The sequence below is a fragment of the Cydia amplana genome, chromosome 3, assembly GCF_948474715.1.
Source record: "Cydia amplana chromosome 3, ilCydAmpl1.1, whole genome shotgun sequence".
Taxonomy (NCBI): Eukaryota; Metazoa; Arthropoda; class Insecta; order Lepidoptera; family Tortricidae; genus Cydia; species Cydia amplana.
Genome location: NC_086071.1, coordinates 11,649,769 through 11,673,174, shown reverse-complemented (window position 1 = coordinate 11,673,174; position 23,406 = coordinate 11,649,769). Strand labels below are relative to the sequence as shown.

General features: G+C 38.9%; 1 protein-coding gene across 2 annotated transcripts in view; it reads right to left on the bottom strand.

Annotated features, from left to right (window-relative positions):
• LOC134662494 (protein kinase C-binding protein NELL1-like) overlaps positions 1-23,406 on the bottom strand; it is a 74,021-nt gene that overhangs the window by 9,302 nt on the left and 41,313 nt on the right. For both annotated transcript variants that reach the window (XM_063518740.1, XM_063518739.1), the window contains exons 2-5: positions 19,856-19,963; positions 4,211-4,361; positions 2,622-2,910; positions 1,905-2,060 (exon numbers count right to left, since the gene is read on the bottom strand). In XM_063518740.1, coding sequence (XP_063374810.1) covers positions 1,905-2,060; positions 2,622-2,910; positions 4,211-4,361; positions 19,856-19,963 — 704 coding nt within the window. The remainder of the gene's footprint in view (positions 1-1,904; positions 2,061-2,621; positions 2,911-4,210; positions 4,362-19,855; positions 19,964-23,406) is intronic.

Here is a 23,406-nt window from a genome sequence, read left to right as displayed (position 1 = left end):
AGAAAAAAATGATATTAGAAACCTCAATATCATTTTTGAAGACCTATCCATAGATACCCCACACGTATGGATTTGATGAAAAAAAAATTTTTGAGTTTCAGTTCAGTATGGGGAACCCCAAAAATTTAAGAAAGAATAAGAATAAGAAACCATTTATTGCAACACAAAAAGCATACAGGTTACAAAACATAAGGATTGAAAAAATAAGAATAATTGTGCGGCAAAAGGAACGGGCTCAGCATACGCTGCGTCAGTCATTTCATTACAAATTGCCTGCGCAGCGCTGATTTTCAGTCCGTCCCCTTCACTGAACCACATTGACATTTATGCGGGTTAAAAAAAAAATTCTAAACAAAAAACCACTACAAAGATCTCTATTTAAAGTTTATTGTTTTTTTTCTATTTTTGTGTGAAAATCTTAATGCGGTTCACAGAATACATCTACTTACCAAGTTTCAACAGTATAGTTCTTATAGTTTCCGAGAAAAGTGGCTGTGACATACGGACGGACAGACAGACGGACAGACAGACAGACATGACGAATCTATAAGGGTTCCGTTTTTTGCCATTTGGCTACGGAACCCTAAAAAGGCGGTGGTTATTTCGAACACTTACCTACTAAAATAAATTAAAGAATATGAAAACAATTAATTTTATTAATTTTAGACATCATGTTTCATAGTAAAATTTACTGCTTAAGACGTACACAATCGATATCTAAATAGAAATAGTTTTAGTTTTATTTTTCAAAACGTCCGGGTTCGATTCCCGAGCTGAGTACAGGTTTTTTTAAATGTATGAATGCAGTTTTTTTTGTTATTAAAATCGATGACATGGTTCCTAAGAACAGATCTTCGTATGCCTTATAGTTTCAGACTTTCCCATACTGACCGATCTAAATGGGCCACCCTGTATATAACTATTTAATCATTTACAATAACAGAGGACTCTTATTTGAAGTACCGTAAAATGGGGTGAGTAGGCGCAAAACTGACATTCAAACCTCGATAACATTTTATTTTTACATATGCAAACGGATTGGTGTACTTATATAATAAGAGTTCCGGACGTTGGTATTTTAGTTTTTATTTTATTTTGGGTAATTCCATTTTATAACTTTGACGATAAACAGGAAAACCCACCTCACCCCGTAGTCCCTCGTATTTCGGGTGAGTTGGGTTTTCATACAAAGGTGATTTTGGAAGATTGTTGGACAGATTTTTTTTGTTATGAGTATTACTATAGCTCCATTTTAAATTGGAATAAGTACATTATTTTTGTAGCAGTAGCCTTAAAAATCCATCTCACCTCCCTTTCAACCCTTCTCTCCCCATTCATAACCCAACTTTCCTCGCGAACCCTACTCACCCCATTTTACGGTAATATAAAAAAATATTGACCTATGAACCAAAAGTATGTTACTAAGTAGGTAGTAATATTGCCCGCTATCTTCAGTAACCCGTGAACAAGATGCATGTAACTGCGTCGAAATATCGGGAGCTCGAAAACAATACTAAAGGTAATCACGGTTCACATCCCGGTCTATATAAGTCTAGTGAAACTAACCGTTAATCATTCAAAACTGTTATAGTAATATTAAGTATAATGGTAATATTGGTAATATTAGGTAATATTCGATTTAATACCACAACAGACAAATCATATTTAGAATACTGTAAGGGCTCGTCCTGATTGTACACAGTAAAGAGAGCCGCCTCTTTATGAATAAGTGCAGGAAAATCAATCATCGGCTGCTGCCTTAGCCAAAAGAACGGAAGCGCTGCAAAACCTAGGTAACCCAAGCAACATTCTAATAATATCTTAGCTGTGAGGTCGAATAGTGAGTAACCTTTTTACTGAGTCTGGTCTCAGGTTCAATATCTCTAGCGACGAATCAGGCCTACCTTAAGCGAAAGGTCATGGATGTGTGTGGTGAGCTCCTGCACGGTGGCCTGCAGCAGCGCGAACTGGCCACACGTGGGGCACTCCGAGTCCAGCCCCGGGCACTGCGCGAGGTAGCCGTGCGGCCCGCTCACCAGCCGCACGTCTTGTAGAGTACCCTGAAATGTATGCAAATTTTGCAAATTTATTTTACTTACATTAAGTTTATAATTGTATGCGAAATTATAAATTGGCTGGTTCATTTTAGACGCTGCTCACGATTGCTTTTGTCAATTAGTTGTATTAAGAAGCCACCGACAGGTATATACGTATACGTATTTTTCTAGTATATATTCTAAATAAATAATAAAATAAAATATAAGTTAAAGCTAAATCGGATTTGTTTATGTATTAGGATCACCAACAGATGATACCATTTACTTACTGTACAGTCACTTGCAATAATATGTTACACAGCGAAGGCCGCATAAATATCTGACACGATCTTATTTGTAGAGCCATAAGAGCGTGACATATATTTTTGCGGCCTTCGAAGAGTAACATATTATTGCAGGTGACTGTACAATACGAACTATGCTATAAGAACCCATTTATATTTATTCCTCCTAATATTATGTAATAATTATGTTTGCAATAAATGCCTTAAAGCCTTAAAGTCAATCACAGCATGCATTATTAATTTAAACATTGTGTTAATACTATGGAATCAAAAATAATACCTTGAATAATGAATGCTTGCTATTCCTCTGCCCGACCCAGAGCGTGAGTTGCGGCTGCGTGAAGTTACGATCGGGCGGCGCGATGAGGCGGCGGTAGAGTGGATGACAGTCGACGAGGAGCGTGGCCTGCGCGCCCGACACGGCTAGCGCCAGGCGGTGCCACGCGCCGTCCGCGAGTCGGAACGGGAACGTCTCCACGCGTGCCTCGCCCGCCTCGCGCGCCTCTCCCGCCGCAACGTAGTGCAAGCGCACTTCGTCTCGGCGTCCGCTCGACTGCACCTCCAGGTACCTGCACACCGCGTAACCTTTACTCAGCGAGACCTGAGGTCGCGCCGCGACATCGCTCGGAATGTCTCCGCCGCTCTCTTGCGAACTGTTCCGAGGTACACATAAACAAAGCAAACAAGAAAAATATTCGGACAGCGTATACGGCGCGCGACCGCGAGCGGACCTCGGCTCGCTCTACATCTCAATATCGCTCGGCCAGGATAGGGGACCATGTACCTCGGAACTAATCGCGATCGTGTCGACTAGCTGACGTGTCTCATAGCACTGCTACAAAGAAACAGAACTCTCGCCATGTGTCCGATATCTTTCGCCGGGTTCTCCTCGGCGCCCGTGCGCCGACGCGACGGGCGCGAGCCGAGGTTACCGTCGGACACAGAACGAGAAGCACAATATGGATTCCCATGTCGCTTGGAATGCAAGTGCGGCCGAGCCCGGCGGCGTCCCCTCGGCGCGAGCGCGGCACGACAAACATCAACAGCCAACAGCAGTAGGTAACAGAGAGTCGGGCGTGAGGGTTAGACAGATACAGAACACAGCACGTCAAGACACAGAACACAAGACGGTCGGCGGGAACGCGGGCCCGGGCGGACGCATGCAAGCCGGCCCGCCCCGCACAATTACGGCCATGCAGAGGTCACAGTGAGCGCAATGGGGTCAACGGATGGATCGAGGAGGACATTCCGAGGCACAGGACATTCCAAGATACATGATACTCCCCTATGCGTGCGCACGAATGCCGCCGGGGAAGCGAGATGCGTGCGCGCGCAGCGATGTTGAGATCTAGAACTCACCGTCAGTGCGCCCGTCGTGGTCCGTTCCGCCGAGGCCGGGCGCGCGCGGCGCCCCGTTCGTGCCGGTGCTTCATGGCCCTCTACCCGACATCAAAGGAATTGCGTCATTAAATCATAGCAATCAATCACGCGCATGTAAGACAGCGGGGAGTCTCTTGATTGGCGCGGCGCTACGCCGGTCGTTCGCGACACGCATCGCTGTCTTTACAACTCGCAAATCAATCATTGCTTTACTGCATTTCGTGACTCTTTGTAATAATGACAATAACATTAAGGGAATTAAATTAACTGCACAAAGCACAAAGTAACTGTCTAACATTCTTAATCCTAGCAAATGGTCCTACCTCTATTAGAGACATAAGTAACTATATTAAAAATATAGGTAGTTAAGAAATAGGTACCTACTATTTTATTCGCAATTATATAACATCTGCTCCAGGGGTAATGAGTTCTTTTTGTTTTAGCGATTTAGAGGTAAAGAGGTAACATCAAGAGGAAGAAGGATCGTACCTGTTGTACCCGTGGGAGAAAGAGAGAATGGTGCCGGAGTTGGCGGGCTCCTGCTTGAGGGAAGCCAGCACCGTGAACTCGGGCGACCTGCGCAGCAGCTCGGCGGCGCGCTCGAACGCCGCGCCTTCCACCTGCAGCGACCGCGAATCCCCTGCAATAGAGGTAAGTGCAGCATAAGTATACATTATTCTACAAGCACTCTGTTTACATTATCTACAAAATGACAAAATAATCCCTACTAATATTAAAACTGAAAATATCTCTGTCTATTAATTCTTCATGCTTTAAACGCTGAACGGATTTAGGTGAAAGGACAGGATAGTTTTTATCACGAAAATTGGATTTCATCCGCAGATGAAATCTCGGATAGAAGCTATTACCCATATCATAATCATCAAAACTCATCCATTAAATAGGAAGAGCGGGGTAATGCACTGAAATGAATAAGTAATAGATGAATCAGTAAATTCAGTATGAAGTCGGAACGATATTCATCTTATTCAAAATATCAGATGATGTAAACGCGGTCCAGGCGGTATCCTTCTTGCTAATGTTTAGAAATAATCGCATATATTATTATACTGGTATTATTCAGAGACTCAGCACTTTAGGTAGGTTCCAGTCATGGCATAATTTGGTTGATTTCGACCTTAGGCCGGGTTTGCGGTGCAATAAATCGCGATACGATCGGAGCGGAGCCGCACGCCGCACGCCGCGCTGCCGTGATCACCAAGTCCTTGGCTCATAACGATCGTTCACTATTGGCGGCCCGCCAGCACCAACTATTCCACTTACGAATTGTCTTAGTTTGCATGCGAACTGGAATTGTGTTAATTAATGTCTTATTAGGTGCAAATGCATAAGAATTTACAGGAGAATTAAATATATTACAGTCGTAACGCGTGCCCTTATTTTAATTGGTACCTACCTAATCTGCTGATGATGTAACAGTCAAGGAGTTTGATTTCTGTGCCACTTCCTATCTTGTCACAGTGACAATCGATAGAATCAACCCCCGACGCGAAAAGAAGGGTTTTATATGTTTGACGCACGTACGCCAATGTGTGTCAGTCTGTCGGTCTGTCTGACTGTCTGTGGCATCGTAGCTCTCCATCGGATGGGCCGATTTCGATGCGGTTATTTACGTGAAAGCGAGTTTTCTTGAGGTGGTTCTTAGTTATGATTCATAGAAATCGATCTAGCAGTTTGAAGAGTATCAGCCCTTCTCCAAAATGATCAAAATGATGCAAAGCATTTTTGTCATTAAATGGATTTTATAACATTTTAGCGTAGGGGTTTTTAAATTTTACATTTAATAGTTATAGTCAGATTGTTGCGGGGAACGAGTTTAAAACTACATTTATTTTAAGTAGGTTTTTCGGTACCGTAATAAAGTTAGTTCAAGATTTTTATAGAACTTCGTATACATGTAGGTATCCAGTTTCACTGGAAAGGAAAGTTTAATGTGCGCATCCGAAGAAATAAAATCTGTGCCAAATCCAAAATGACGTGTCTATCTCATTGCAGTGACCGAAAACAACATCTGCAATGCGCTGCGGCTGCGGCTGAACTGGCTCTAGCGAGTTAAATAACGATTAAATTTTAAATCCAATTAGATCTAAATCTAAATCGATATACTTACGCCTGTATAAAGCTGCCGCCAAAGCGTTGTTGCGAAATCATAATAGGTAATTATGTAGTAACGAAGATGGTTGTGCCATGGTTGTGCCGAATACTTGCAATTCAACTTCAGGAAATGTTTACCTTTTCAATTTGTGGAAAAATATACTAAAATAGCTATACGAATAGATAATTATTACGTGCTTAAAAGACTTGTAAAGTTCCGCCAAATGGCGTCTATATGTTTATGGACCCCATCATCAGCTAACTGTTCTGTTGACAAGAAATTCAGCGAAAAAATCAAAAATTGAGAGGAAAATAAAAAACGTCTCCGTAATTGTAAGTAGGTACCTACATGTACCTATATGAGTAAAGTACCTACATATATGGTTTGGGATGGAAATAATAGACTAACTTACCTATACAAAATAACCTAGGGTTTATTTTCATACATACATGCATATTTCGGGTCTCTATTGTTTCCCAAAAAGTATTAAGTCATAATGCCCGCATTTTCGTTAGTCATACCTAATTTATTTGGTTCAGAAACGCGTCACATTTCTGGATTGCGATAAAACATACCTAACCTAACCTATCTATAGGATAAGCTTACGAAAATCCTGAAAAGTTAACATTTTCAGTTTTATGACTAATGATAATATGACGAATAATACATTATGATTTAAACTTAATGGGAAACAAAGGGACCCCGTATATTTCATCCCCAGAATATTTCTGCATTACGATTTCATATCATCGCCAATATTTACTCGCACGCGCCTGCGACGGTTCCAACGAGCATGTAATAAAGCGTGCAATATAGTGAGGTTTAAATCACGGGGGAGAAGTCCACGTTATCCCACGAGTCCCACGACACGAGTGAGGGACACTAATCGCGCGGAAGGGACGAGGCCGCTAAACGCGGTCAGTGCAGTTGAATTCACGACTTATAAAATTTCACTTATGCGACTTCCTATTAACGCGATGCAGGGATTATTCAATTGGCTTTGAATATTCCTCATTGCAAGGGATTATGCTGATAGATGGGTGACCTTCCTATGTTAGTGTTATCATAATTACCTACTTACTTCATGCCATCCGAAAGTTTCGATAAGACTGGACTTAGACATAGTTTATTAGTACACTGCCGTGTGTCTTAGTATGTTGCGTTATCTTCTTCATTAGTAGGTTATTTTAACATAACTCCAGGTTCTGAAACTGGGTGCTTTAAATTAAATCTCAAGAGTTGGTAAGTATCTCCCTAGCATTTTTATGTTACATTTGCCTACCTACTTAACTTATTACAATCAACTTAACTTATAAAACAGATTATATCGCGTATACCTAATGAATTTATAATCTATCCCGACGTTTCGAACCCTTTACAGCGATAACAACAACGTGTGCAAGAATTATTGAATAAAATTGAGGCTACGCCGTAGCGGCCGTACCGTAGCACAACATGTCTATTCAGAGCCGCTACACACTATGCGTGTGGGTACCTTTGCGTAGCAGGCACTTTTTCATCCACTATTTATCTACAGTATACAACCTTTTCCAGTAGATGACGACATAGTTCCCAACTTCCCCGACTAGAGTTCGATGACTCCGGACAGCCATGAGACACTGCGATATACCTCTACCTACACAGCTTTCGGGGTTCGAGGAAAACAGCGAAATTCCGGGAACTGAGCAAATACGAAGTTGCATATATAAGCCCTTACCATATCAATTTCAATGTTATTACAGTCTCCGAGCGGGTCCAATATTTTAATCTAATCCGTTTTAGCATAGGTACTTGAGTTTCAATCACTTTACCTTACCTACCTTAGTTATAGTTTCGTCATTTCTGTCTGTCCGTCTGCGGCATTGCACATACTCAAAGCACAGTGGTCGTTAGAGCTAGAAAGCTGCAAAGCAGTCAAATAAAAAGTATTGAAAAAAGAAAATTAGGGTAGGTATACATGTAAAGTGGGGACTTTTTTTTTAAATGAATAGATGTCTTCAACAACCATTTTTTTTATTTTTTAGTCTTTGGAATGTAACATTTAACATAGAGGAGGGATAAATATTATTTAAACTAGGCCGTCAATGAGAAGTAGTAGCGCTAGTAATAGCTTACAGATATTTTACTATTGCCACGTTTTCACATGATTTTATTACCACGACTTGTTTCGAAACATTAACAGTTAATCATGTAATACATATTTCATTGAACTATGAAAATAGTTTTCTAGTTAGTGGGACCAGATGCCAATAAAACCAATACGTCAAATGTACATTATATTTAATATTTATAATAATATTTCAGCCTATATACGTCCCACTGCTGAGCACAGGTCTCCTCCCATGCGCGAGAGGGATTATAGTCCTCATGCTAGCGTAATGCGGGTTGGGGACTTCACATACGCCTTTGAATTTCTTCGCGGATGTATGCAGGTTTCCTCCCGATGTTTTGCTTCACCGAAAAGCTAGTGGTGAATATCACATGATATTCCGTATAGAAGTTCCGAAAAACTCATTAGTTACGAACCAGGATTTGAACCCGCGACCTCCGGATTGAAAGTCGGACGTCAGATCCTTTCGGCCACCACCACTTCACTCAATACATTTTTAAAACCCCATTAACAATTTTTGTAATTTATGTAAATTGGGGACCGCAAAATTTTAATAATAGTAAAAGTTTAATTTGAACCTCATGTTAGCGGAGGGATAATAAATAAAAGTGTATAGACTCTTCTCTAGCGTTTTTCTACATCTCCCCTTCGCAATTTATTGTTTTATATTTAATATCAATTGGTTTGCGCGGGTGGCATTAGAATAAAGCCAAGTTACCATTATAAGAAGAGCTACAACTTCTAAGCGTATTATGCAATGACTAAAGAAGTGAAGGATCTTTGCAGAATGGTATTTACCACCCTCCAATGATGCGTCGAGGGGTAAAAGATTCATATAAAATTGTTTCATATTTCACTTGACTGTTGGTTGAATAATATTGGAGTAAGATAGTCTTGGGGTGTCTAACAATAGCCCCGCGTGTTACCTTGCGACTGTTATAAAAGTAAAAGAAGAGATTTATTATTAAACGGGAGTATTTTTTTACGCGTTTAATAAATTACCTATTCCAAAAGTTTCGGATCGTTTATTGAACGCTTCAACTCTATTAAAGGTTGTACCGGAAGAAGTTATGCGGTAAAACTGCAAGCTAGATGGACCGACGATCTGGTCTAGATCTCGGGTTGTGGAAGTCCTTGTCCAGCAGTGGACGCCCATCGGTTAAAACAATAAATGGTAAACAGAACAGACAGTGAATACAGTGATTGATGATTAAAGTGATTTTTTTGATCTATTAAAAAGCACATAATTTATACTGCACAAATATATTTTAAATCAAATGAAAACAAATTGTCATTTATTACCGTATTTAACACGGGGCAATAAAACTGCGCATTAAAGTTTGGCCGACCCCATCGTGTTTTGGTTTAATTAAAGCACCCCGATATCAATCCGGCAAATATTTGCTCAGCTTGTGTCAACACATGCAACAAACTTCCCGCGGAGAATTTATTTATTGCCAATCGTTTAAGACTTGCACACACTATTGACAGTTAAATGGGGTGTTGGTGTGAGACGAGAAGATTAAAATTGAACTAGTTATTATAGATTTACGATACTATAAAATAAATCCAACTGTCGCTTTCCTATACTCAATCAATATTTAGAATAATAGTAGGTAATATAATAATAGAATAATTAAAAATACCCTTACGCTATATACCAACAAAATCATTTTCGAAAAGAGCTCATTTTGGAAGAGATGCCCTTCAAACTCATGGATTGATTTCTATGAAACATATCTAAGAACCACCACATGAAAACTCACTTTCATGTAAAAGAAACCGCATCGAAACTGGCCTATCTGTTGGAGAGTTACGATGCCACACACAGACAGACAGTCAAACATATCACACCTCTCTTGTAATACTTGTTTCATCTCAGGTCTCATTTAGACGATGCGAGAACTCGCATGCGAGTTTCATTACATTGCGGGTTTTGATCGGTCAGTTGAATTGGACGTAACCAACAGTCCGCAATATAACGAAAATCGCATGCGAGTTCGCGCGCCGTCTAAATCAGCCCTTATTCAATTTGTCAGTTCTCATCGAGAGGGTGCGTGATGACGTTACCAAAGTTTGGATAAATGAAAATTGCTTACATAAAACTGTATACAATATAACTTTGTAAAAGTTAGTTGGCTCTCACCGCATAAAATCTCGGCGAATCTCGTCTAAAAATTCAATTTAACAATTCGTCCCCTACACCCCTTATTGGCGCTGTGCCAAAAGAAAACTGAAATATCACAAATTCACTGAGGCACAGGTACAGTATAGCGAATTTCAATGGTAAAGTGAATAGAATTAGGTTGTCGAGGCGATAATTTTAAACAGGGGTATGGGGTATCGAAGGGGTGCGCCGTTTTCCGCGTGATTTCACAGCGAGCTCGGTGAGCGGCCCGCTGAGCCGAGATCACTGCTGATGTCTGTGCAGTGACGCGCGTGAACTTTGTGGGCAAAGGCTATGCAGATAATTGCTGTCAACCCTTTGTGGGAAATTCTATTTTCATATTCAGCAGTTCCTAGGAATGCAAGCCGGTTTGTTAGAGTAAAATTAAAAAAGTGCGATTATTTTTGTAGTTGTAAATCGATCGAGGCGTCAATACTTCAGTAGGCGTTGTGAATTATAATATTAGGCTTTCTTCTTTCAATGGGGTAGGTATTTCAATATTTCAGTCAAATATTCGTTTTTCAAACTGTCAAAACAATTTGCCATTGTGTTTTTAACTCCGTTAACTTCGGGATATGGCTACATTTAAGGAAACTGAATGGAATACTTACTTTTCATTTTTAGGGTTCCGTACCTCAAAAGGAAAAAACGGAACCCTAATAGGATCACTCGTCTGTCTGTCTGTCTGTCTGTCTGTCTGTCCGTCCGTCCGTCCGTCTGTCACAGCCTATTTTCTCCGAAACTACTGGACCAATTAAGTTGAAATTTGGTATACATATGTAGGTTTGTGACCCAAAGATGGACGTGTAACGTAAATAAATGAATTTTAAATATGGAGGCCATTTTTGGGGGGTAAATGAGAAAATTAAAAAATAAAGTTTTTCTAACTATATCGTGTTACATATCAAATGAAAGAGCTCATTGTAAAAATCTCAAATATATTATTTTTATAATTTTAGGATAAATAGTTTAGCGGTTATTCAAGAAAATAGGCAAAAAATGACCATGCCCCCCCCCCTTATCTCCGAAACTACCGGGTCTAAAATTTTGAAAAAAGTACACAAAATAGTTCTTTACCTATAGATGACAGGAAAACCTATTAGAAATGTGCAGTCAAGCGTGAGTCGAACTTAATTACTTAGCCTTTGACCCTACCCCTACGGGTTTTTTTTTAATGTTTCCTACGAAACTACTGGACCAATTAAGGTAAAAATTGGTACACATATGCAAGTTTGTGACTCAAAGACGGACATGTAACGCTAAAAAATGAATTTTAAACATGGGAGCCACTTTTGGGGGTAAATGGGAAACTTAAAAAATAAAGTTTTTCAAACTATATATTATCTTGTTACATATCAAATGAAAGAGCTCATTGTGAGTAACTCAAATTTTTTTTTGGTAATTTTAGAGTAAATAGTTAGGACAAAACGACGAAGCGTTTCGAGAAAAGGTAGGTAGTGCCCTTGCGCTTCGCTTTGCTTGTCTTGGCGGGGGCACTGCCGTGCCCCCAGATACGAGTATGTAGTGTATGGTATGAAGATAAACCTAACGTAGGGCCATACGTCCCGGTACGCCGGGACATGTCCCGGTTTGAAACACGGTGTCCGCCCGGCGTCCCGGCCGATAAGAAAATTGTCCCGGTTTAAAAATCATACTTATTTAGTAGGGGGCTGGACTTGGTAAATAATAATATACCTACATTTCTACGTTTCATATGGCCAAAATTAAAAAAAAATGTTTTATGGTACCTACTTTTACCTTATGTCCAATATCAGTTTCTCAGACACACAATCATTAGATGATTATGTAAATTATGTTATTTTATAGCTTTTAAAGTCTGTAATGTAGAGCTTGAATTTCAGGCTCCCGAGGGCCTAAAACCTCATCAATGGAACTTCGGCCCTCCGAGTAACTCTTGCACATATGACACATATTATTGTTGAGTAACATTTGACGATTGGTTCGTATTAGAGCGCTGCTTTGTTACAGCTCGACCTTCGGCGTCACTTAATTTTTAACAAATATAAACATGTGTTTCAGAAGCTTGGCCTCGCATAAAAGCTCACCGCGCTGGTTATAAGTACATTTCGGGCTTGTTCAGTAATGTGGAGATTTCTGAGCTCGACCTTCAGCCTCACTTTTTACCTAAATTTTTGGTTTGTTTTCCAAATCTCCTCTTCTTCAGCTTAGCCTTTGACCTCGCTGCGCCAAGCTCGGCCTGCGGTCTCGCTTTTTATTACAATGGACATTGGTTGGCGTCTATGCTCTAGCTGAGCTTATCCTGAAGCACGGCTTCGACCTCGCATTTTTCCGGAAATTTTTAGGCCCGGCCCGGCCTTTTTAACACGCTTTTACAATTTTGTCACAAAAAATTTCGCGCTCGCTGCGCTCGCGTTTTTTGCTGGTTGACCCTGTGAATCTACATGGTAGCTTGATTGGTCAATGAATAGTCATTTAAACACATGGAAAATTTATCTCCGAAACTACTGTGCTAAAATTTTGAAAAAAAAACACAAAATACAGTAGAGTCCGATTAGTACGACTTCGCATATAACAACCAACCGCTTATAGCGACGTAAGTATAAGCACTTGTTTGGTTTTAGTATGAGCTACTATGAAAGTACAACCGTTTATTACGACTCCGCTTATAACGACCGACCGCTTTTAACGACGGAAATTGACACAAAATCCGTCCGTCAAGTCCGGTTACAACGACGAGTGACGTAATTTTTACAAATAAATTGTTGGTAAGAAGCTTACTCCGTCCCGCGCACCCAACTCCCCTCTCCCCTTTGCCTATACGCTATCTTGCAAACTAAATAAAACCCAATTCGCATTATTCAATTGAGCTTAAACTTCACATACATAATTATGTAAGTTGGGTGACAATGCAATATTTTGGTACCTTCGAGCTGGAGGTGGCCATAGGAACTGTTTGATAAAACAACGCATCCTAATTGACTTGGGTTTGTAAGAATTGTCTCAATTGAGTATAGGTTGCTTGTTGAAACAAAAGTAAACATTCCGCGATAAAGGCTCGAGTCAAAATTGAAATGTTTGACAAAAAACTTATTTATTTTTTGATTGTCGATGTACGATTGTCACCTTGATTAGATCCCTAAAAATTACGACTTTTTATTTTACGGGATTCGAGTAATTTGCGGATGATGAGTACGCGATCCTACAAAAGTGGCTTCTTCTAAACACACAAGTCTCTGCGTTTAAGACAAAGTGTTGTAATACTAACGTAAATGAATATTTTAATTAAAATGTTTTTTTTTTCGTTGATTGTCGCATAAGTAAATACAAAATGATGTCATTATTTTGATTAAAAAAATATATTAAAATTGGCAGTACGTTTAGTGTGACGTCCGGTTAGTACGACGTAATATCAGCGGTCCCTTGGGCGTCGTTATAACCGGACTCTACTGTAGTTCTTTACCTATCGATGACAGGAAAACCTAATATTACAAATGTGCAGTCAAGCGTGAGTCGGCCTTAATTACTTAGTTTTTGATGCTACCCCTACGGGTTTTTTATAGACATTTCACTCACGTTTCACATGAAAAAATACATTGTTAAAAATTGTGTAATGTACGGAACCCTTGGAACGCGAGTCCGACTCGCACTTGGCCGGTTTTTTGTTTATTTTTCGTAAAATAGTAGTTTATGCAACTGCAACTTATGATATAATAAGGGTCGACTACGTCTCGTTTTGTAACTTCGACCCTTGAATTTTAAGAACCAATTATGAGCTGTTGCATACATTACTTTTTCTATGACAGCTGCAGCAAAAAAAAAAAAAAAAGAGTTATTAAAAAAAAAGAGTTATTATTTAAAAAAAATTGAGTTATTATTTAAAAAAAAAAGAGTTATTATTGTAAATGAAAACATACCTCTTTCAATCAAGATGATCGGAACTTGTATCTTTAAAAAAAATAAAGCAGTTGTATTATACTCATAAGATGACTGCTAGCAGTCAGCTAGCTAGTCAGCAGCTAGCTGAGCCTATAGACAAATCATTCAAATGACATTGCTTTAGATATCACTGTCAGTCATTTAATTGACACATTTAAGTGCTGGAGTAGAAAATAGTAGTTTATGCAACAGTGATATAATAAGGGTTCTTAAAATTCAAGGGTCGAAGTTACAAAACGAGACGTAGTCGAGTTTTGTAAAAAAAGACCCGAGAATTTTAAGAACCAATTATGAGCTGTTGTATACATTACTTTTTCTATGACAGCTGCAGCAAAAAAAAAAAAAAAAAAAAAAAAAAAAAAAAAAAAAAAAAAAAAAAAAAAAAAAGAGAGTTATTATTAAAAAAAGAGTTATTATTAAAAAAAAAGAGTTATTATTAAAAAAAAAGAGTTATTATTAAAAAAAAAGAGTTATTATTAAAAAAAAAGAGTTATTATTTAAAAAAAATTGAGTTATTATTTAAAAAAAAAAAAGAGTTATTATTGTAAATGAAAACATACCTCTTTCAATCAAGATGATCGGAACTTGTATCTTTAAAAAAAATAAAGCAGTTGTATTATACTCATAAGATGACTGCTAGCAGTCATCTTATGAGCCTATAGACAAAGCATTCAAATGACATTGCTTTAGATATCACTGTCAGTCATTTAATTGACACATTTAAGTGCTGGAGTAGAAAAAGTAATTAATAGCGTTGTTCTAACACGGACACTATTATTTAAATTCACTATCCCTCACTATATTTAACAAACAATTGAAAACTATGACCTATCACAATCACATTTCGAATATCGATCGTCCGAGATAGTACTTACTTGCGTTTATGTAGTAGCAAATGTATAAACTCATACTAAACATTAATTAATATGTATGTAAACAGCTAGGCCCTAAAGCAAGTGTACACGCTTGTAAGGGCTTTATCAGGTAAAAACAAATCACTTAAATGGAGTTAATTAGAATACCGGTTTCTTTGAGAAAGTTACTTAATTTAAGCTTAATTAATTTAAGCCTTGTTAACGGACTTAAATACAGTGTATGGACGCCCTTGCCAATACCTAATATGCTATATATTTTTCCATATCTTTTAAATACTTGTATCATGATTAGAATCATGAGCCATTGCATAAATTGCAAAACTTTCACAACTGGGATTATATGCTGTTCGCATATTTAGTCACTGCAGTGACACATGATGTATTGCGGCGTTGGAATCCAAACAGTGGGCCGCCTCGTTCACAAAGCGGCCACCACGCCGCGCAGCGCCGCTTGTCACGCGTCACGCCTGCCACCGCAACGCGAGCATTCCATAATCTGGCCCGGCCGCTGACAGCTCTACAATGCGCGCTCGTGTAAACATTAATATTGCTCTATCATGTCAAAAGCATACTCCTGTTATGGTTCATCCTTTGCCCGATTCGATAAACCAAACGATAATAGAATGGGCAAGAAATGGCTGACTATTGTGCAATAAGGGCCGCCATATTGACAGTCGTTTATATCATATTGAAGGCCGTCATAAAAAGTTTATAGGCAAACATACGAGTATGGTCCGTTATATAGATATGAGTATGTACATTTCTATTATCAGATTATGTTAGATAAGTACATAAATAAAAGCATGAAGACAACCGTAAAATACTTATGTAAAGGACTTTTATATAGTTAACCAATGATTTTCCTTGCCTTAAAATGAAACCCCATCCCAAATTTAATTCTTTGCGATACGTTATGCCCTATTTTCTGCACCAGACAATGCTGCTTTTGACATCTGACACTCGCTAGAGGCGAGACAATATGGCTTAGACTCGATCCCCCAAATTAGTGGCACCGCCGGCGCCCTTCAACAATTATGCGAGTGCGCGTAACGCACCTAATGGTGCGGATTACGTTACACGTAAGTGAATCGAGACAAATTGACGAGTCGCATTATCACGTCGTCGCTTAAAACGTAACCCTTAATTCTTTGACACAGAGCTGCTTTTGCAGCTAAAACTTTCAGTCAGGCCTACTAGATGGTGAAAGGTATTATATCAGTCGAAATGCATTAGGGCCTCTAATCGATAGGGCAGCCATAAAAAGAAACTCGATAAAGATAGCCTTGGTACCCAAATAGAACTAACGTCATTGACGCGTGTAGGTATCAATGAATACACATACCAAAGAAAAAAATACAAATTCATTACACTTAATGGTATTTACAGACGGAACCCATTAAATTATTTTAAAAATAGCAATGACTCAGAAAACATGTAATATTGGATAAATAAATCGTGTTTGACTGTATTTATCTTCGATCAACACGGAAGGGATGCGGCATTCGCACTATTTCCCCTCTGCCTAGGTACAAGATCAACTGATCTAGCGCGGGTAATAAAACTAGTTGCGCTCGGATTTTTAACTAGACCGAGTCCAGACGCGCGAGTGAACACAGCAGCAGAAAAAAATGCCTAATTGCTCGGTTTTTTGTTGTAAAAAGAGGTCGGGGACATCAAATATACAAAAAGAAGGTGTTACATTTCACACGTAATATTTTTTTTACATGTCATACGTTTAATTATATTTAAACACAATTATTATATTTTAGTCTCATGTAATTGCTGGATTTATCGATTTTTCTCGCCCAGTACAAATTGCGGATCGGTCGAGCAACAAATCCGACTTCTCATCTCTTGACGAAAATGTGTTAGTGTGCGTGTTGTGACACTTGTGACTCGTCCGTGCACAAAAACAGATCGAGGTGTGCAAGATTTGTCTGTGTAGGGTGTCATTTTCTACGTATTTGTGTCGTCATTACAGATTGGATTTTGTATGCAAGTGTGTGAGAAGTGCGACTGTGTGCACGTTCCCCCCCGCGAAAAATGGCAGAATGATTTGAATGTCAAGATATCGCTTGGGCCTATCCCTTCTGACCTGTCGGAAGCCCGTGTTGATCGAAGGTATTTATTGATTTGGTAATTTTAACTAGCCTTAAATATGATAAATCGACACGAGTTAATGTAATAGAATTAATAGATGGTATAATTATCGTCGCTGCCAGTTTACGAGGAACCGTGTATTTGCTGGTGGATCATTGCCAGGGACGGGCCTACTTGAACCCGAGGGATTACTTACATATCATTTACGGACTCGCGCGACAAATTGAAACAACTGATCCGCTGCATAACAAAATGTTTATATTTTAAATATAACTTACAACCCCTTTCGGAGATACACGATCTACCAATAATACCAATTTTGACACCTCGAAAGCGATTTTTCAGTAAGTATTAGATAATTAATATACCAACCACAACTTAAATAAAAAACTCCGCGTACTTTCGAAAGTCTGGGATAAGTTCTGATGAATAATAATACAATACAATAGTAATGTTGTTTTTTTCTCCCCAGTACAAAAGCACCCTAGCTAGTGAACCGCACGAGCAATTTCCTTCACCACAACATCTCCATCGTCTTTTCAACGTCAAATTGCAAATGTCAGAGCGTAAGGGAAAGCACAATGGCCCCCTCTGCCGACCCTCACTATCGGTCGGAGCAAAGATTCGAACACGCTAACATGCAAATTAAAATTTTAAAACACGCCATATCGTTCGTTTTCTTTCTATTCGGGCGTATAATTTAAACATACAAAAGAAGTCCTGACATTTGGAGGGTGTCTGCCCATACTGCAGGTTGTGCTTAGGTATTTCCGTTTTTAATTTATTTTAAACTATAAATGTATTAGTTCTGTTTAAAATATAAAATTAGGTAATTTCTCTGAGATTATCTAAAGTTCTAAAAAAATTATCCTTGTTGTCTAAAGAGCTTCACATGTCAAAGTTCGGATCGGATGCTACGTTGACCCACCAAATTTGATTTAATCAGATGTGCGAAAATTTTAATTTTTTGACTGGCACTTATTTAAAAAAAAAGTAACTAATAAAATAACACGTTCGAATTTCATATATTCTTTGCACTCTTGTGAAGAAAATGCAGTTTTGCTATTTGTTTTAAGAATAAAAAAGGGCTTTCCGAGCTAGTGAGGTGAAAATTTAGTTACCTATAGGTATTATTTCTTCCAGCCACAACCTAATATTTAAAATTGTACAAATTTTTAATGTAAAAAACTGACTAGGTAGCATTAAAAAGCAAATAGGCGCGCCTTGGTAGACTTTCACTAATGGGCGCCGCCCGTGCTCGTTCTACCTACGTAAGTGGAATGGAATTGCACCTAAAATGGATTGCACTGCACCAATACGAGTCGTGTTTACGATCCATTACGCAACGACGTATCATTATTATATGTACCTATATATTCCAAGCATCAAATCAATCAATTACTTGTGTCCCTACTTGGCCAACAATGCCTAACCTCGTAGGAAATTTTTACAATACGCACTTAGTTAAATAACATTATTTAGTTAAATCAATGAGTTAAATCATCCTACTAGCTTTATTATAAGTTCATATATTAAGTCAAAACTATGTACAAAAGCTAGAAAGTTGAAATATACACATCAAGTTACACTCTCTAGGCGTAAAATCTCTTTGTAAAAGAAATACGAAGCGATTTTGAGAACCTCGACCCCCAAGAGGGTTAAAAAAGGGGAGGAAGGTTTGTATCGGCTTCAAGATTTATTTTAAGCTAGGAACTTGAAGCTTCGTAGAAAGACATTGTAATAAAATACAATAAAAATAATTTCAGCGTTTTTAAACATTCATTCTCTAACGGGGTTAAAATGGGGTTGAAAATTTGTAACGGGAATGATTTGAGTAGGTAAGGCGAAATATTAGAAAGCAAGAAAAGTAATTTCAGTGCTTTTGAAAAGTATCCCCTAATGGGGTTAAAAAGGGGTTGAAAGTTTATATTAGGAAAAAAAATTACCAACCAGTGTAAAAATCCACGCGAACGAAGTATTGGGCTACAACTACAACTATGTAATAAATATATTATTAATATTGTGAAAACTCTTATCTGTGCCTCTGCCGATACAACCCATAAATCAAAGCTGTTGGTAGAAATGCGCTCGTACCGACCCGACTAAAGGTAATATACGAGTTTAATCTAGATAAACGGAAAACAAACTGCTGAGGGCGACCAGGGCACACAGCTCAGGGCTTTGACCCGCCTAGCAAATGTCGACCTGGCTGGTAACAGCTGGCACCTTAAAGATTGTAGAGAATGACGTAACCTAGGTAAATTAAATGTTTATGCAGATTGTTTGAATAAATAAATGCTGATTACTATGAAAAGAAAATCTGCCATATGTAGGTATACCGTGTTATCTAAATACCAATGTGATATAACCTCAATACAGGCACTATAGTACACCTTTTTCCTGCCCATCGGCTATCTCCATCAGTAGGCAATGTGCTCGGGATCTTACACATATTTGTGAATATATATTGTTCGGTCATCTATGGTAAAATGTAAAGCATGTAATCGCTTACCTTGCAGGGTGTAGGCGGTGCGCTGCGGCTGCATGCCCGGCGCGACGCTCACGCCGGCGCGCGACGTGTTGTGTAATCACTTACCTTGCAGGGTGTAGGCGGTGCGCTGCGGCTGCATGCCCGGCGCGACGCTCACGCCGGCGCGTGACGTGTTGTGTAATCGCTTACCTTGCAGGGTGTAGGCGGTGCGCTGCGGCTGCATGCCCGGCGCGACGCTCACGCCGGCGCGCGACGTGTTGTGTAATCGCTTACCTTGCAGGGTGTAGGCGGTGCGCTGCGGCTGCATGCCCGGCGCGACGCTCACGCCGGCGCGCGACGTGTTGTGTAATCGCTTACCTTGCAGGGTGTAGGCGGTGCGCTGCGGCTGCATGCCCGGCGCGACGCTCACGCCGGCGCGCGACGTGTTGTGTAGCGACAGAGCGCCCAGCAGATCTAGCTCGGTGGCTGCAACAACAAAACAACAAATCTTTATCTGTGCATACAGGGTAAGTATCTATCAAAGAGAATAGATAGTATAGGGTCCTGTCATAGTAAAATTTGTAGTCACATTAAATTTACTGCCATCTATCGACACACGACTAAAACTCAAAATGAAAACGTATAAAACTATCAATTTTTTTTATATACTTATGTATATGGATAAATGATTTTTATATCATTGTGATCCATGTTCTTTCACTGATACCTATGTCTTAAAATTGTTAAATATCAAATGGTGTCAACGTCAACGCCGCCTAGCCGAGCATAGGTCAAAGATGTGTGCGCCATCCATCCGAGAATGACTTTTTCTTGATTATCGAGGCACGTATTTTCCTTAGACTTTATTCATCTTATACGGAGTTACATATATAGATACCTATACATAGATGTCTATGCATATCTGTTCTCAAATCATCTATTAAGATTATTAATTTCTTGATAATTATGAATCGAACTCATGCATGATCTTCTTTTTAAATATCTCACCCCTAGACCAGAGGGCCTAGCCACGATGACAAATGTACATCGACTAACGCCAATCGAAAAGTAAAAAATTGTCGGGCTGACATATACAGTACCGTAAAACACCCTATTTTCGCCTACTTTTTGACATATTTTTGAAGTTTCCTATTAGGGTACATGTTTATTGTGTCATCACTAGTATCTAAATGGTATATATAATGATAACACATAAATTTAATTTAAAAATAACCCAATTGTATGTATAATTATACCTAAAAAGCGGCCAAGTGCGAGTCGGACTCGCCCATGAAGGGTTCCGTATTTAGGCGATTTATGACGTATAAAAAAAAAATACTTACTAGATCTCGTTCAAACCAATTTTCGGTGGAAGTTTACATGGTAATGTACATCATATATTTTTTTTAGTTTTATCATTCTCTTATTTTAGAAGTTACAGAGGGGGGGACACACATTTTACCACTTTGGAAGTGTCTCTCGCGCAAACTATTCAGTTTAGAAAAAAATGATATTAGAAACCTCTATATCATTTTTGAAGACCTATACATAGATACCCCACACGTATGGGTTTGATGAAAAAAAAATTTTTGAGTTTCAGTTCGAAGTATGGGGAACCCCAAAAATTTATTGTTTTTTTTCTATTTTTGTGTGAAAATCTTAATGCGGTTCACAGAATACATCTACTTACCAAGTTTCAATAGTATAGTTCTTATAGTTTCGGAGAAAAGTGGCTGTGACATAAGGACGGACAGACAGACGGACAGACGGACAGACGGACAGACGGACAGACAGACAGACAGACAGACATGACGAATCTATAAGGGTTCCGTTTTTTGCCATTTGGCTACGGAACCCTAAAAAGGAGCTCAAAGACAATAGGCGAAGTTTCATCTTTTTGCCTAATTTCGCCTACCCTATCAAACATGACTGAACATAGGCACATTCCATTAAAATTAAGTTCTACCCTCTGTATGATTGACGTAATTTATATTGAATCGTACGCCGGTGTTATTAAGGTCCTATTACGCACATATTTTCATCATAGGCGAAAATAGGAAGACATCCAGCGTGTTTTCATACATATTACTACGATCGTTCAGGGTTGTCAAAAATCATGTTTTTAACCAACTGTCGCAATTAAAGAGGGTTTTTGGTTTTCATGTCATAAATCATATAGGTATGAGAAAAAAAAATCATTTCAAAATCAACCACAAAATGTATTTAAAGACTAATATTAATTAAGTACTTACTTAACAAAAATCCCGCTTACGTTAGGTGAAACATAGATAAATCAAGCTGCATAATTGCATGTACTAATCAAGTGTCCATGCAATTTTGCAACTGAGTGTGCATGATCGAAAATAAAGGTTTGTAGTGACCCAATAAGTAACTAAATATTTTATATCACGATTCAAGTTATCTTGTAAAATACCACGACACAAGAAAATAACTTTGTATAATCCATTTACAAACGCATGGTCTAGGTACTCAAAAAATAATGTCAACAAAAACACCACATGACATGACTCAGTTAAAATTTCAGAATGACCTGAACACAACACAATAAACACGTGAATCGGCCATTCTGAAATTAGTCAACCAGGACCGTTATGGATTCGTCTTGTCTGTCTGTCCGTCTGTCCGTCCGTATGTCACAGCCACTTTTTTTCGAAACTATAAGAACTATACTGTTGAAACTTGGTCAGTAGACGTATTCTGTGAACCGCATTAAGATTTTCACACAAAAATAGAAAAAAAAACCAATAAATTTTGGGAGTACGAGGGACGTCTGAAAACTTCTAAGCCTAAGGTATTTCGAGGTTGTATATGTGTTTATGATACTGGCCGCTAGAAAGGCCATTTAAAAATAAATTATTAAGAAAACAATATGTCAGATTTTTATTATTCTGTTTCGAGATATTCAACTAGAAACTACATAATGTGTGAATTACCAGCGAATATTACGAAAATTGAGCATCGTGCTGTAATTAAGTTCCTTACAAAAAGTGAAAAATCACCGCAGTGTATTTTTGAGGAAATGGCTATTATTTACGGTGCTTCTGGGCCTTCTTATGCCACAGTCAAAAAGTGGAGTCGCTTATTTAAACTCGGGCGGGAATCCATCGAAGACGACCCCCGCTCAGGGCGGCCAATATCGGTAGTGACCGAAGAAAACGTAGCCAAAGTCAAAAAGTTGGTATTGGAAGATAGAAGAATTAAGGTTTGGCAAATAGCTGAGGTCCTAGGTATAAGTAAAGAACGAGTCGGAGAAATTTTACACGAACATTTGCACATGAGTAAAGTTAGTGCTCGTTGGGTGCCGAAAATGCTTACTGCCTTCGATAAAGAACGTCGTGTTGAAACTTCCCAGGCGTTTTTAGACTTGTGCGAAGATAATATAGACGAAGTTTGTTCCCGAATAGTAACTGTCGATGAAACATGGATCAGACAGTATGACCCGGAGTGTAAGTCCGAATCAATGCAGTGGATTGAGAAGGGGGAACGGCCGCCGAAGAAATTTAAAGTGCAAAAGTCGGCCTCTAAGTTAATGGCTACGGTGTTTTGGGACTGTGATGGTATTCTTTTAATCGATTATTTAGAAAAGGGTTCCACAATAAATGCACTTTATTATGCAGATCTTGTAAGACAGGTACGACAAGCAATAGTTGAAAAAAGGAGAGGTAAACTAAGGAAAGGAATTTTGTTTTTGCAAGACAACGCACCCGTCCACACCGCTCATGTTGCGAGGCGTGCTTTGAAGGAAGTTGGCTTTGACGAAATCGACCACCCACCGTACAGCCCCGACCTAGCCCCTAGCGACTATTTTCTATTCAATAATTTGAAGAAAGAGTTGAGGGGAAAGCGATTTACTAGTGACGAAGAGATTAAGGCGGCCGTAGAGGAGCATTTTGAAGGGCAAAATAAAG